Raw genomic sequence first — 15,586 nt, 5'->3', positions numbered from 1 at the left:
GAGTCGAATGTACCCTCACTCACTGTTGAGTCCATTCTAATTCATACTGCACCTGTAAGACAGTAAAACTGCCCCCATGGGGCAATAGTTGTTTCTTTTTTCAAAACCATTTTATTGGGAGCCAACACAGATGTATCATTCCACAGTTCAATCACATCAAGCAGTATTATACAATTGCGACCATGTTTTGAAACATTATCTTCCTTCTTCAAATCCCTCACAGCAGCTCTCCTTTACACACACACACACGCACGCACGCACGCACGCACACGCACGCAGGCACGCACGCACGCACGCACAAGAACCTTCACCCCCACCCCTCAGGAGCCATTAGTCTACTCACAGTCTCTACAGGTTCATCGATCCCGAGTTTCACGTAACGAAAAACACATTACAAAAATTCAAGACAAAATACCCCAATAAGAAGGAAAAAAGGCAGCACAAAAAATATTCAAAGCCAGATCAAGCCCAACGTCTATCAGATTGAGATCAACTGACAGGTTTTAAGCGTTCAAGGCAGATTTATCATTCTGATCTCCGATAGTCATCTCTCCAGTGCACTACTTGGTAACCAGTTTGTTCCCATGCCTCTGTTATGGACAGAGGGAAATCACTGGAGATTTATTTCCTGTGTAGATCTCACAAATGTATCTTGGGCTCCCACTGCCATCCACAGCCTTCTGCAAACCAGAATCTCACATTTTAGACTGACATTACTTCTTCCTTCAATTTCAGATGATGTATTCACAATCCTTGGGTCACTGAAATTGGTGTGCTTCCTCCACGTGGACTTAGTTGACATCTCACTTTGATGGCTGCTTGCCTGGAAACAAGCCTCTAAGACCCCAGATGCTATTTTATCTGACAGCTGGGCACCATCCACATTCTTCACCACACTTTGCTATAGCACCCATATTCTTGCATTCCCTTCTTGAGGGCAAGTATCAGGGAGACTGTAAATTTCTGTAGGAGCAGAAAGTTTCATCTTTCTCCCATGGGGCAGCTTGTGGATTGGAACTACTGACCTTACCGTGAGCAGTCTACCTTGTAAGTCACTATACCACCACGGCTCTTGAATGGACCCTTTGGAGGTAAAAATCTCTCTGGGTTGAGAACCACTGGGGACTAAGGCAACTTTAGTGTTCAGCCTAAAGACCAAACTTTCTGTTCCCAGAAAGGTTTAACGGCCTGGGAAACACTGGAGGTGGGAGGGGGGTAGGGGGGATGCACTTTTACTCTGTCCTGTGATTGTGGGCTGGAATAGGATGGAAGGCATGGGGTCCCTGGAATGAAGAAAAACAAGTAAATTGAAGTAGAAGAAATTGCACTGAGGAGAGTGTGCATGACTCAAACTAAAGTTATGACCTGGGTTTTCCACTCGCTCTTAAAATACCACATTTTTCTGCAGGGCAAGCACCACACCCCCCAAAACCAGGCACACCATTTTGTGCCTTGTTCTTTCTGGCAGCTTTTAAACTTCCTGCTTCGCAAACAAAGCCAGAGAAAACATATCTTGTGCAAGGCTAAGTATATGAAGCCTTCTGCTAATTCTGAACTTCAGGGTGTGGTTTTCTTGGGGGTTTGGGAGGTGGGGGTTGGTTTGACATGCTGTTTGCTTTAGGGCAGTGAGGGTGGTGCTAATACAGGGGGCTTCAAAAAGTTGATGGGGGAAAAGGCCATTCTCATTTTCATGGCATCTTGTCCATGCAGTTTTTGAAGCCCTCTCCTATAGGTATGGTTAAGATATGCATGTGAATCACAGCCACACCGAGCTCTGCAGATTCCTGGATTCCTGAAGCTCAGCTAGGACTAAACCAGTGAAGAGTCAGCAAAGGCAAGGCACCCGGCTAAATCTACAAATGACTCTTAATAAAATGAATCAAGTGATGTCATTTGCCTCTTTCCTGAAAGTGAGACCACCACCAACATCAATTTTGTGGCTACCAGACCGTTTTCATTCGCTGTGTTCCACTAAAACGTGGCCTCATCGGCACTGGCATCATTTGACTTGGGCAAATGTCAGGGCAAACTCCGATGATCCCACTCCTCTGCATATTCTCCTCCCATGCCAACGTGGCCTGTCTCCCACTCCTTGCGATACTGTGTTAGGAAATCTATCATCCAACATGTTCCCACAACCGGAAGACTGGCAAGCACTGAGCATTTTATTACAAATGTGCAGATAGGCAACTTCTCATTGGGTAGTTAAGAAGTACACTTCCCACAAGGCAAGGAATCTATTGAAACTGAAATCACCACGGAGTAATCCTGAATAATCCCCAGATAGTCCTAGCCCTGATGGATGACACAGCAGGGAAGCAGTTAAATTACTCACCAGCCTTTCTGTGAGATGTTGCTGTGGGACCTAGGGAAAACTTGTGGGGTAGTTCTACTGGGTCATAGGGAGTTGCTATGAATTTATAAGGGCTGTAAGAGCCACCAATAAAATGATTTATTAACAACACCAAGGGAAAAAAAAGAATTGGAATCTACAAGGGCAGTGTGGGGGTTTTCCATTTACCTTTGGAATTCCAATTTGCATGCTAATGTAAAATGAGATTTCAGACTAGTATACAAATCAGAATTACCAAGCATTTGTTTTGTTTTGACTCTGTGTGCCTTCTCCAATCAACTAAGTCAAACTTTCCAGGGCCCCAAACCAAAACACCAAACTCACTGCCACTGTCTCGAGTGGAGCCCAGGTGATTCTACTGGGGGCTGAAAAAATCACTGCTCCAAAATGCTGGAGACCCTCCCCCTCCTATCCCTGCCCTCCTAAAAGCTTTCTGTTCACTATTCCCCCTGGATATGTTTTAGGTAACATGGTCTCAGCATCTCAAGGATAACTGAGAAAAATATTTCAAAATCTAACACTTTCTCAGTACTCCATTAGGAACTGTAACAGGCATGTCAGTCAAGTAAACTAGATCTCAAACACATTCACACCACCACGGGTTCCCAAGGTTTCTTGTCTTAGCTCTCTAGTTGAGAAATGCCACCAGTGGGCGGATTTATGAACCAGAAATTTCTTTTCCGGGTATTTAAGGAGGCTGTCTACTGCTACAGCAACCTTACAGGACACAGGTGAACTGCTCCGTAGGGTTTCTGAGGCTGTCAATCTTTATGAAAGCAGACTGCCGCCGCCGCCGCCGCCTCCGCCTCCTCCTCCAGAGGCAGCAGCTAGTTCCACTGACCTTGACTTTCCATGAGCAGTCCCCTCACCGTTTGTTTAACCCACTGCTCCAGCAGGGCTCCTGCTCAAGAGGTTCACTCACTGCCATCAGTGAATTCTGACTCACGGGGACCCTACAGAGCAGGGCAGAAGTGTCCCTGTGAGTCTGAGCCTTTAACTCTTTACAGGAGTAGAAAGGCCAGTCTTTCTCCCTCGCAGAGACTGAATGTTTCAAACTGCAGTTAGCTGTTCAACCTCTAAGCACTAGGCCATCAGGGTTCCTTTGTTTAGAGGGGAGAAGTCCAAATTCAGGATGCTGGCTCTAGGGGCAGGCCTCTTCTCTTTCAGTCCTCTCTAGGCTCTGGACTAGAGAAAGGTCCTTCTCTCTGGATTCAGCTCCTGGCAAAACTCCTGTGCCTTGGCACCTCCTTCCCTGCTTCATTTATATCTCAAGAAACTGATTCCAGAGCCCCCACACCCCCACCCCACCCTGACTCATTAACATGACAAAGAAATCCCATTCCCAAACTGGATTATAACCTTGGGCATAGAGGTTAGGATTTACAGCCTTTTTTGGGGTGGGGTGGGGGGGAACCACACACACACACACACACACACACACACACACACAAATTCAATCCCCAAACGTTCTTCAAAAAGAATCTCAAACGAAATAACAGTAATGTAAAATTGATCAAGGATTCACACGAGGGTAGGAGGGTGGAGGAGGGAGGGGATAAAAGAGCTCAAGTAGAAAGAAAATGTTTGGGGAACGTTGCTGGCAACATCTGTACAAGTGTGCATACAACTGAATGATGGACTGCTGTGCTTTGTAGGAGCCCCCAATAAAATGATTCACAACAACAACAAAAGGTGGAATCTCAAAATGTGGCCTTCTTAGCAACAGGGTCGCAATGAGTCTCGGCATGGGATCAATGAAAGCAAGTTTGCTTGAACTGGGAAAGTGGCATGGGCTCTGTATTCCTTGCTTCATGAAACAAACTTGCTTCCATTGATCGGATGCCGACTCATTGCAACCCTGCTGCTATGAAGGCCGCATTTGTGTTCTCCTTCAGGAGACTTAGAGCAGAAAGCCGCAGGGACTTCTAGCCCCCAAGTTAGTTCCTGTGTGAATGAGGTTTTTAAAAAAGAGGAGCGCTGGTGGGAATCTCTGTGCAGATCTGGCACAGGGAACAACACACCTTTGAAGAACCATGTCCTTCTCCCAAGCATCCGCCCCAGAGGTCCCATAGTTCTTCCCGCTTTTCACAAAAACACTCCACCCTGTGTTGCCTTCAGATTTGAGGACTGTGATTAAAAAGAACCCCTCAACCTTGCTCGCCCATCCCACCCTTCTTTCTTTCCTGCACAGCCCACTGAATCTGTCCATCATAAAGTCAGCGAGATAAAATGACAAAAGAAATCCATCCTGTGAATTGGGGGTGGGGAGGGAAGGGAGTGACCTCTCCCGCTGGTTTTCCTAAATTGTCCAGTTTCGGGACGTGGTGGTGCTCACTTGGCTGCTAACCACAAAGTCAACGGTTCGTACCCACCAGTCGCTCGGCGCCAGGAAGATGAGCCTTTGCACGTGAGGAGTTACAGTCTCGGCAAACCCACTGGGCACTGCCACCCCGGCCTATAGGGTCGCTAGGAGTCGAAATCGACTCGATGGCAGGGAAGCCCAGCGACAGCTTCGGGAAACAACCCAGGTACTGAAAGAACGCACCCAGACCGGTGGGGGCTGTCACCTACGTTTAGGTGCTTGGGGGTGCAGGGAGCTGGGGGTGCAGGGGGTTGGGGGTGCCAGGACGAGGGGGCTTCAGAATTTGGTGGGGAAACGGGATGTCGACGGAACAGCACTTTCCCCAAAACCTGCTGAAGTCCCCTGGCACTTGCTGGCGTCGCTGCACCCAGGTGCTGAGCCCCGATAGAGCCGAGGCTGCGCCGCGCTCCGCCACTTGGCTAAAGGCCGAGCACTGAACGCATCTGCCCGGCCGCTCCAGCCCGGCCCGTTAAACCGCCCGGCCCGCACTTCGCCGCGGAGCCCAGGGCGGGGTCCGGCCGGCCGGCCGGCTGCGGCTCCGCCCCCCGAACCCCGCGGCCCCCCGCCCCGCCCGGCGCACGCCAGCGAGCCCCCTGCGGGCAGCCGCGGCCCCGGGCAGCGCCCGCGGCCCCTCGGGCTGGGAGCCGGGCCCCGGAGCGGCCGTCCCCGGCCCGCGGCGGAGGGAAGCGCCGTCGGCGTCGCCGGGCCGGGCGCCGCGGAAGCTCCTGGCCGCGAACTCGCCAGCCAAGGGGCGCGCGGGCGTCTCCTCGGAGCTCCCGGCGGGAGGGACGGCGGGGGTGGCCCGGAAGAGGGTCCCGGGAGACGTGGCGCGGCGCCTCACCTGCTCCTCCCGAGACAGCCGCTGCCGCACGCTGAGGGGCCAACATGGAGCCTCCGCCTTCCTCGGGCCGCAGCAGCAGGGCGCAGCCGAGCGGGCGGGCGGCGGCGCGTACGGGCGGGGCCTGGGCGCCAGAAGCCACAGGGCCGGAGGAGGGGCGCGCGGAGGCGGCGGCGAGCGGAGCGGGGCGGGCCCCGGCGGGAAAGCGCACGCGGCGCCCGCCCGCCACCGCCCCGGGCGCGTGCTGGTGCGCGTGCGTGTGCGCGTGCGCAGGGGCGCGCCACCCGCTAACCTTGGGCTGGGCTCTGCGGCCGACGGTCCATTGGGTATTGTAGTCCCTCGTTGTCTGACTCCCAGCCGGTCGTCCCCATTCTGTCCACTGAAAGAGCTGCGGCTCGGCGCGGTTCCCCGACGACTGAACTACAATTCCCAGCAGGCCAAGCGCGAGCCGGAAGGAGAGGGCCACCCCGGCTCGCCCGCGAGCCGGGCCTTAAGAGCTGGAAGCTGGCCCCGGCGGCCGATTTGGGGTCGCCGGCATGGTAGAGCGGAGGGATGCAGGCCGAGGCCAAAGGTGGGCGACACCCCGATCTAAAGAGTAAAGGGAGGCCTAATCCCTAAATGATGTGGGCGTCACTGGATTTTGACTTCACAAGGAGAGGAGCCGATGACGTCATCGCCTTCATGGTCACCCCGTATTCCTGACTCTAGACAAGACTGATGGTGCAAATTGCCCCTCTAAGGAGAACCCTTCCACGGGCTTTGTTCAGCCTAAGCCACAAACAGCTTGTGTCAACCGGGAGTTTACAAGGCTTTGTCGTAAAGGCTTTGTTTTGCTCCATTCCTTAAATTGTGAATTGGGTGGAGGTTTCCCATTTAACTCTGCTTCATCCACATTTTATTTCTGGTCACTGATGGCAGTCCCCACAATGTCACATCACTGCCCCACTTCCTTTGTCTCCTGTTTCCATTCTTATTTCCAAAGCCTTCTGAACTGCATCCTTATGTAAAAAAGGATGCCCTTTTGATCTCAAATGGTTGATTTTTCTAAGATGTGTGCACCTCACCTACTGTGTTTACCTCTAAAGAGACGTTAAGCCTTTATGGACCTTTAGCCCCAAACCACCCTGGAGGTGAGTTCATTTCCACCCCCGAGGGCATTCGTTTGGAGCGCTCCACCCTCTTGTCCAACCAGCAAGCTGGGGCTTCCTGTGTGATTTGGTATTCTCCTTCCACATTTTCCTCCCACTCTACAGACTTTCTAATCGGATCCCTTTGTGAGCAATTGGTGGTGGTAGCTAGGCGTCATCTAATGCTGAACTGAGGGTTGGGAAGGCTGGGGCTCACGTGGTCCATCACGCCATTGGATGAGTTTCTGTGAGTCTTCCACTGGTTTTCTTCACTCTTCTTCAGGACCGAAAAAAAACAGGTGCATGTTCTGTGGCCACTTTTCTTAGGTTTTTGTGGGGTTTTTTGCATGCACAATTTTGCTTAAACTGTATGGTGGTGATTTTCATTGAATCAATGCCAGCTCGTGGTGACAGCAAACACAAAAAAGTCCAAATATGCTGTTTGCCTACTTTACATGTGGTGGAGAAAACACTTATTGCCATAATTAAGGAATAAGTTGTTTTGTCTTTGTCAGGTGAGACAATGGCTTTGGAATAAATAGCTCTGAGGTCACAGGAAGCTGAAGCATCACCATTGTCACCTGGATTTGACAAATTACTCCATTTCTGCCTCTGTCAACCATTCTCATGGGGGGGGGGGTCAACCATTCTAATCTACTCAGGACCAACCACCGGTAGACCCACCCTGGCAAGGTTCATTGGTATGTTTTACTTACATAATCAGGTCAAAGGTAAAGATTATTTTACCTAATCCCACTTAATGGAAGTCTCTTTGACTTTTTTCCTTCTGATACTACCCAGATTCTTGAGATTTCAACAGCCCCCTCTAGGCTGTAAGGTTAGACCTCGACCAACTAAAGCCAGCAATTAACTAGAAGTGAACCCCAAGGCAGATAGCCACTAGGGATACACATGGGGTGTGCAGAAGGCAATACCTACGGGATGTGACACACAGGACATGTGACTTGCTCAGAAAGAGAAAGGAGGGGCCAAAGGACAATTGTTTGTCACAATTGAAACATGTGCAGGAATTTGAGATTCCTACCCTTTGAAGATCCTCACACCCTCATTCACCTCTGCTGCTCTCCTTTCTGCCTAAGACTTCTTGTTATCTGACTTGTTTTATTCCATGGTTTGTCTTTTCCCATTCGGATGTAGGTTCAGAAAGGACAGGAATGCTTGTCTCTTTTGTTTACTACTGTATCTTCCAGCACCTCAAACATTCCCAGGCAGATAGTAGAGACTCAAATATCTGTTGACCGACTAAAGAAGGTTTATAGTACACTTTCGGGAGAAAGATAGGGCTTTCTACTCCTGGAGGCAGTTACAGGCTCAGAAATCCACAGAGCAGTTCTACCCTGTGCTATAGCATCACTGTGAGTCAGCAATGCAATGACTCCATGGAAGTGAGTGAGATTACACTTGTATTAGAGCTTAAATTCTGAGCTCCCTGGTTTGCAAAAGGCAATGGATGGCAGTGACAGCCCAAACCCCATGTGCAGAGTCCCCATATAGAGTAAGCCTGCACAGAATGCTTTCTGGTCTTTAACGAAGATGTAGCTCATCTTGCCCTGGAGTGAGGATTACCTCCTCCATCTCTGGCCATCCCTGGGATAGGCATTCTTTCTCTTAGGGGCTTGCCGAGGTGTGTCCTGGATGGAGCTCACTGTATTGGGCCCGGTACTGAGAGTCTCCTAATCATGAGTCAGTCTAGCCCTGACTGCTTTGGCCAGAAGGCGCTGGACCATCTTGTAAATCCTGGTAACTAATGATGTAAGTGTTCTAATCGTGGTCCCCTTCCTGCTTCTGCAACTGACGCATTGATCTGCTACCAGGCATGCTTTTGTGAGTTTCCTTTGTGCTTTCTCCCGGTTCCCCAACATCCTCCCCCCCTCACACACCCCCCATTCAGCTTTGCTCCTGTCAATCCTCCTTGGATGCCATTTGAACTGCATGCTAATGGCCTCTCTCATCCGGATGATGTCTTTGCCATCTCTATCTCTTTTAAGACTTAATAACGTTTCTCTTTACATGATATTTGAGATGGGGGTCTCTCTTGCACCCTAAAACACACTTACCACAGCTCGCTTTATTGTTTGCTGCCAATGAGCTAGCTCAGACACATGGTGACCTTTGCCCTATGTCTACTTAGAAAGAGCTCTGCCCTGTCCCGTGTCATCCTCACAATCAAAGGCATGGCGGGGCCCACCCTTAGGCCTATCGTTCCCACCAATCCATCTCATCAATGGTCTCCCTTGCCTCACCTGTGCTCGGCTTCTTAGACACCCCTAGAGGAGGCAGAGCTTCGAGCAGGACAGCCTCCCACAAACCTTCACAGTACAAGTTGGCAGATGGGTGGCTGTCACTCACTTTAATGCTCCTTTAATATTAAGGGCCTAACTTTGATTTTCTGAAAGTCATTCTGTCCAGAAGTGACCAGCAAACACTGACGTCTACCCCAGTAAAATTGACGTTATCAGGGAGGGGTGAGCGGGGAGGAGGTGGGGGGGGGGGAAGTAAAATGAGGAGCTGATTCCAGAAGCCCAAGCAGAGAACAAGTGTTTGGAGAATGATGAGGGCAACGAATGTATACGTGTGCTTTCCACAATTGATGTATGTGTATCTTGTGATAAGAGTTGTATGAGCCCCAATAAAATAATTTGAAAAAGAAAATCCACGTTCCCAAGGTCAATATTAGTACATGAGCCTCCCCTGTACCTTGTGGACGCTTTCTCGCCTTGAGAACAACACCGCGATACCAATGTTTCCGAATTAGTCACGGCTTCAGAAGCGACCCCTGTAAATGAGAAACGTGATTTTGGTTTTGTGTGATTGTTGCTGCTTTGCTTTCCTTCTCAAGCATCCAGGCCCAACAAAACAAAGGACGAGCATTCAAAATGCCAAAGAGTGAGGATGCTCGTTACCACCGGACAGCAGTGTGTCATCACTCTCAATTGAGTCACCCAGCCCAGGGAGGGCACGCTCCCTTTGGGGCTCCCCTGGGTGTGTCCTTGAATGGAGGTGTCCATGCCATGGGACAACTAGTCAGGAGCCCTTCCCTCACAGCCTAAGGGAAGCCCCTAGCCCAATATTGTAAGGTCCCCTGTCTAACATAATGTACCTGTCCCACTCGTGACCCCACCCCCTCTCCCCCTTAGGGAGTTCCACCAGTAACTAGGATGTCTTGATCTGCCACCAACCCATATTTTTGTCACAGTTTTCTTTGCTCTGCCATGTCATTTTGAAAGCTCTGTATCTCAGCGACCCTTTGGATACATGACCTGGGGCTGATGGTCTCCCTCGTCCAGATGAGATGTCGCTAGTTATCTCGTCCTGGGCCTATTTAAGGTTTAACAAAGGTTCTCTTTAAGCCCAAATCACTGCCATCGCGTCAATGAAGACTCACAGCAGCCAATAGTACAGGATAGAACTGTCTAGTTAGTTTCCAAGACTCTTCATGGGAGTAGAAAGTCCTGTCTTTCGCCAAGGAGCGGCTGGTGGTCTCGAACTGCATACTTTGAGGATTGTAGTCCAATGCATAACCACTACATTATCAGGGTTCTTTAGCTCAAATAGAGTGGAATAGTATGGCTGCAGGCTGAGCCTTCTTTGTAGTTCAGAACTAAATGCAATGATAAGTTTGAGCAGCAAAAGCCACATACTTTGGGGTCAAAATGACTTGGCTGTGAACTCTGGTCCACTGCTCACTGGCTGTGCAGCTTTGGGTGAGTTACTTCACCTCTCTGAACCGGTTTCATCATCTGCAAACTAATTCAAAGACCCACATCACAGAGGTGTGGGAGATTACAGGAGAAGCATTTGGTCTTGATGACAGTGTGGGCCAGGGACCAAAACATTCTCTTAATTCTGGACAAGCAAAAATAAAGTCATAAAAAGAAAGACAAGAGATTTTTATGAAGTATAAAAATAGCAAAATTGTTTGGGGCAATAAGCACTCACGTGACTCAGATTCCAAAATCCAGGAGCTTGTCGGTGCGCACTGTGCTCGGTGTTGATGCCCTGACCATGTGTAAGACATTGTCATCCTTCAGGAACTCAAGTGGGGGGGGGGGCGGGTAAACAGCCAAGGGAGTCGTCATCACTTGCTATGACCATGCTGGTGCCCAGCTTGGCATTCTTGCCCATCTTCTACTTGCAGGATTAGTCTTTGAGCAGTAGTTCTTTTTTTTTTTTTAATATTTTATGAGGGGCTCATACAACTCTTATCACAATCCATACCTACATCAATTGTGTAAAGCACATCTGTACATTCATTGCCCTCATTGCTCTCCAAACATTTGCTCTCCGCTTAAGCCCCTGGTGTCAGGTCCTTATTTTTTCCCCTCCCTCCCTGCTCTCTGCTCCCTCATGAACCCTTGATAGTTTATAAATTATTATTTTGTCATCTCTTGCCCTGTCCGGAGTCTCCCTTCACCCCTTTTCTGTTGTCCGTCCCCCAGGGAGGAGGTCACATGTTGATCCTTGTAATCGGTTCCCTCTTTCCAACCCACTCTCCCTCTACCCTCCCAGTATCACCCCTCACACCCCTGGTCCTGAAGGTATCATCCGCCCTGGATTCCTTGTGCCTCCAGCTCCTATCTGTACCAGTGTACATCCTCTGCTCTATCCAGACTTGCAAGGTAGAATTCGGATCATGATAGTTGGGAGGAGGGGATGGGGGAAAGGAAGCATTTAGGAACTGGAGGAAAGCTGTATTCTTCATTGGTGCTATGTCGCACCCTAACTGACTCATCTCCTCCCCTAGACCCCTCTGCAAGGGGATCTCCAGTGGCCGACAAATGGGCTTTGGGTCTCCACCTCGTGATCACACAGGCTGGTGTGTTCGTCCATGTGGGCTTTGTTGCTTCTGAGCTAGATGGCTGCTTGTTTATCTTCAAGCCTTTTTTTTTATCTTCAAGCCTTTAAGACCCCAGATGCTATATCTTTTGATAGCCGGGCACCATCAGCTTTCTTCACCACATTTGCTTGTTCACCTGCTTTGTCTTCAGTAGTTATGTCGAGAGGGTGAGCATCATAGAGTGCCAATTTAATAGAAGAAAGTATTCTTGCATTGACGGAGTACTTGAGTAGAGGCCCAATGTCCTTCCGCCACCTTCATACTAAACCTATAAACACAGGCACATAGCTCTATTTCCCCATCCTCATATATATATTTGCATATGTACATGTCTTTATCTAGACCTCTACAAATGCCCTTTACCTCCCAGCTCTTTCCTCTATTTCCCTTGACTTTCCTCCTGTCCTACTATTATTCAGCAGTAGTTCTGGCTCTAGGAAAGGACCCAAAACTCACTACCATGGACTCAATGCCAATTCATGACTCATGGTGACCCTATAGGACAGACTAGGATTGGTTCTGTCAGCTAGATTTAGGGACAGGGGCTCTTCCCATGCCTGCAAAGGCCCCCATTAAGGATGTTGAGAAGAAATCAGGCGGCCATTAGACACCTATGAAGAGCCCCCTACACTGAGCATGCCCACACTCAAGGCCTTGAGCCAGCTGGGAAGTACGCCTGGGCAGTCCAAATGAGGCCCAGGCTCATGACATCACCCTGGTGAGATCAACCCAGCCAATGGGGTCAACCAATACCTTCAACCACGCCTTCCCTCAGTCAGGAGGTGGGCCAGAGTAAAGGTGGGGAGCAGGCTCTCTAACCCCGCACCTAGTGGCAGGTCACCCATTCGGGTGCACATGCACCCACTCAGCCTACTCCGGGCCCACAGCTTTTTCCCCCTTGCCTTCTTGTGCCCCACACTCCATGCACTCCTGTCCCTAGCTCCCTCGACCCCTCAGTCCCTGGGATTCACACACACACACACACACACACATACACACACACACCCCAGTTACACACAGTGTGGTGCTCTCTTCCACGAGGTTGCTCATGCCCAGTTGTGAACCCCTTTGAGACTATCAAACCTGAAACTGGCTCTACCTTCATAAAAACTCACTTGGATCACAAAATAGGCTTCAGTGTGAATGCAAAGCCCAAATCCGAGGTATTACCCACTCAAGAAACCTTACAGTTCCTATGCGTTGCTGATGCTGTAACTCACGATGGGAATGGAAAACCCTGGCTTTGTCCCGGGGAAGGGGCAGGCTGGGACATTAACATCCTCCGGCAACATTTCAACATCTGTGTCTCAATTTGTTCATGTGTCAAATGGACTCAGGTGAGCAATAAACCGAGGTGGGAAATTCGTCATGTAATGCCAGTCCTTAAAGGATCAGAGAAGGGGCCTTGGGTGGCCGATGGAGTGCATGCCTGAGCTACAAAAGATCAGTGGTTCAAACCCACTGGCTGCTCATCAGGAGAAAGATGAGGCTGTCTACTCCTATCAAGATTTACAGCCTCAGAAATGTTTTGAAACCTTGGTAGCAAATGCACAATACCGCTAGATGTGATTGAACTGTGGAATGTTATGATATCTGTAAGAGCTCCCAATAAAATGATGAAAAAAAGAAAGAAGGTTTAAAGCCTTGGAAACCCCAAAGCGACAGCTATATCCTGTCCAAGAGTCAGAATCAACTCAATGGCAGTACATGTGGAAGTTTTGGAAAAGGTCCAGAAGGAGCCCTGGTGGCATAACAGTTAAGCACTTGGCACAAAGGTTGGCAGTTCAAATCCACCTAGCAGTTGTATAAAAGAAAGAGCTAGTTAGTGATCTGGTCCAATAAAGATGACAGTGCAGGAAACTCTATGGGACAGTTCTACTCTATCGCATTGCAAGGGAAATCCTAACGGGGAATTTTAACCTCTGGAAATGAAACCCAGTGCACTGGCTCACCCCACGTACTTTCTCATTCCTAGAACGCACCCATCCCAGGACCCCTTCCTCCTGTACTAAAGACCTTGTCTATATTAGAAATCCCTGCCTACTCAGATTCTGTGGCCCTGCTCCTTTTGTGACCTTGCTCTTGCAGATAAAGTATAAAAGCTACGCCCCACCCGACAATCAGGCCCAGATCTTACTGAAGGCCAGTTCCTCCGGGTCCCTGGCTAATAAATTTGTCCTCTTTTGAGTTCTCTGAGAGTACCTGCCGCCTGGTCATTCTCGAGTCACGATTTTGTTGTTAGAGCACTCGGGCGCTGTGAATTGAAAGTGACTGAGGAGCACCTAACGAGCAGCATAGGGCCCAAAGAAGTGGTTATGATCCAGGGAATATCTGTAAAATCCCATCTGCTTATACAGAAGACTCCTGATCAAAGGATGGGGGTCGGGGTAGGGAGACGTAGAGCAGTTTTAAATTCTCATAGACTCTAAACTTTCGGGAGCCACAGAAGCGGCATCAACCTCTGAAGCCACTGCCCTGAGATCATATTGACACCTTGAGCCAAAAAGATCCCCTGAAGCTTCCTGAAAATCAAACAGGAGCTTAGCTTAACTAGTAAAGCACTCCCTCCCCATAGCACGATGGCTTTGTGTTGTCTGGGGCTTGTTCTGGGTTCGATTTATTTGTCCTATTTAGCTTTATGTAGGGAGCTCTGGTGGCATAGTGGTTATGAGTTGGGCTGCTAACTGCATGGTCAGCAGTTCAAAACCACCGAACGCTCTGCGGTAGAAAGAGGAGGCTTTCTATTCTAGTAAAGAGTTACACTCTTAGAAACCCACAGGAGCAGTTCTACCCTACCCTATAGACTCAGGATGAGTCAGAATTGACTTGATGGCAGTGAGGAAATTAGTTAGCTTTATGTTACGTTCCAAGCCCCCAAGCAGCTTGCAAGCTCATTGAAGACAGAGCAGCCTATTTTTAGATCCCTCCTAAGTGGCCAGGATACTGTGATGCACACAGCAGGTGACTGGTCAAGATCAGTGAGGACAAACTATTTGCACAAATGTGCAAACATCCCGAGCAGGAATCAGTCTCAGGGAAGTTGACAGGTGCAGCAAGAAAGCAGGAAGTAGAGACAGCTTCAGCAATTGGATCTCCCACAAGGGCACCATTGTAAAACAAAACAACAAAACAAAACAAAACACCTCTTTGTAGCCCTGATTGTGCAGTGGTTACTAGTTGGGCTTTGATCCACATGGTCTGCACTTCAAAACCACCAGCATCTCCTCAGGAAGAAGGCTGGGCTTTCTACTCCAGCCAACAGGTACAGTCTCAGAAACCCACAGGAGGCCAATATGAGTCAGCACTGACTCCACTCCATGGCAGTGAGTTTGGTTTTGGAAAGGACTGGAGAAGCTACCAAAAGCCCATCATAGTCTTGATTTTTAGTTTCTTTTCTCTGCTTCTAGTGACAAGTGGTTTAGCACTCCGATGCCAACCTGCAGGTCCCTGTTTTGAACCCACCAGCTCTCCGCAGTAGAAAGATATGCGTTAGCTCCTAAAGCAGGGGTTCTCAAGCTTCCTCATGCCGCGACCCTTTCATACAATTCCTCATGTGGTGGTGACCCCTCCAACCATGAAATTATTTTCGTTGCTACTTCCTAACTGTAATTTTGCTGCTGTTATGAATCGGGGGACCCCTGCGAAAGGGTCATTCAACCCCCAAAGGGGTCGCGAACTACAGGTTGAAAACTGCTGCCCTAAAGACTTACAGCCTTGGACACCCTGTGGGACAGTTCTACTCTGTCCTGTAGGGGCTCTGCTGTGAGTACTGACTGGACTGATGGCAACCCCTCCGCGGCCCCCAGCCCCCATCCCCGCCCCTGCCTCTCTGCCTCTCTCTGCTTCCGAACACCATGAAAATGAGCCTTCTTGCCAACCCAGGAGGAGGCCTGGTGATGCGGTAGGCTAAGCACAAGGTTAGGGGTGCAAAACCAGCAGCCACTCCCCTCATCTAGAAAGATGAGGCTGTCATGTCAATTCCCCCAAAGACTTACACTACTGGAAGTCCGAAGGAGCAGTTCTACTCTGCTCTGTACAGGGCGGCTAC

At 49.6% G+C, this 15,586-nt stretch overlaps 1 protein-coding gene across 1 annotated transcript in view; it reads right to left on the bottom strand.

The window, feature by feature from the left end:
- ATL3 (atlastin GTPase 3) overlaps positions 1 to 5,713 on the bottom strand; it is a 46,852-nt gene extending 41,139 nt beyond the window's left edge. Inside the window, exon 1 of the mRNA XM_075545567.1 lies at positions 5,557 to 5,713. Coding sequence (XP_075401682.1) covers positions 5,557 to 5,602 — 46 coding nt within the window. The 5' untranslated portion in view covers positions 5,603 to 5,713. The remainder of the gene's footprint in view (positions 1 to 5,556) is intronic.
- Between the last annotated feature and the right edge of the window lie 9,873 nt (positions 5,714 to 15,586).

The sequence above is a fragment of the Tenrec ecaudatus genome, chromosome 4, assembly GCF_050624435.1.
Source record: "Tenrec ecaudatus isolate mTenEca1 chromosome 4, mTenEca1.hap1, whole genome shotgun sequence".
Classification (NCBI taxonomy): domain Eukaryota; kingdom Metazoa; phylum Chordata; class Mammalia; order Afrosoricida; family Tenrecidae; genus Tenrec; species Tenrec ecaudatus.
This window is presented reverse-complemented; position numbering and strand designations above follow the sequence as displayed.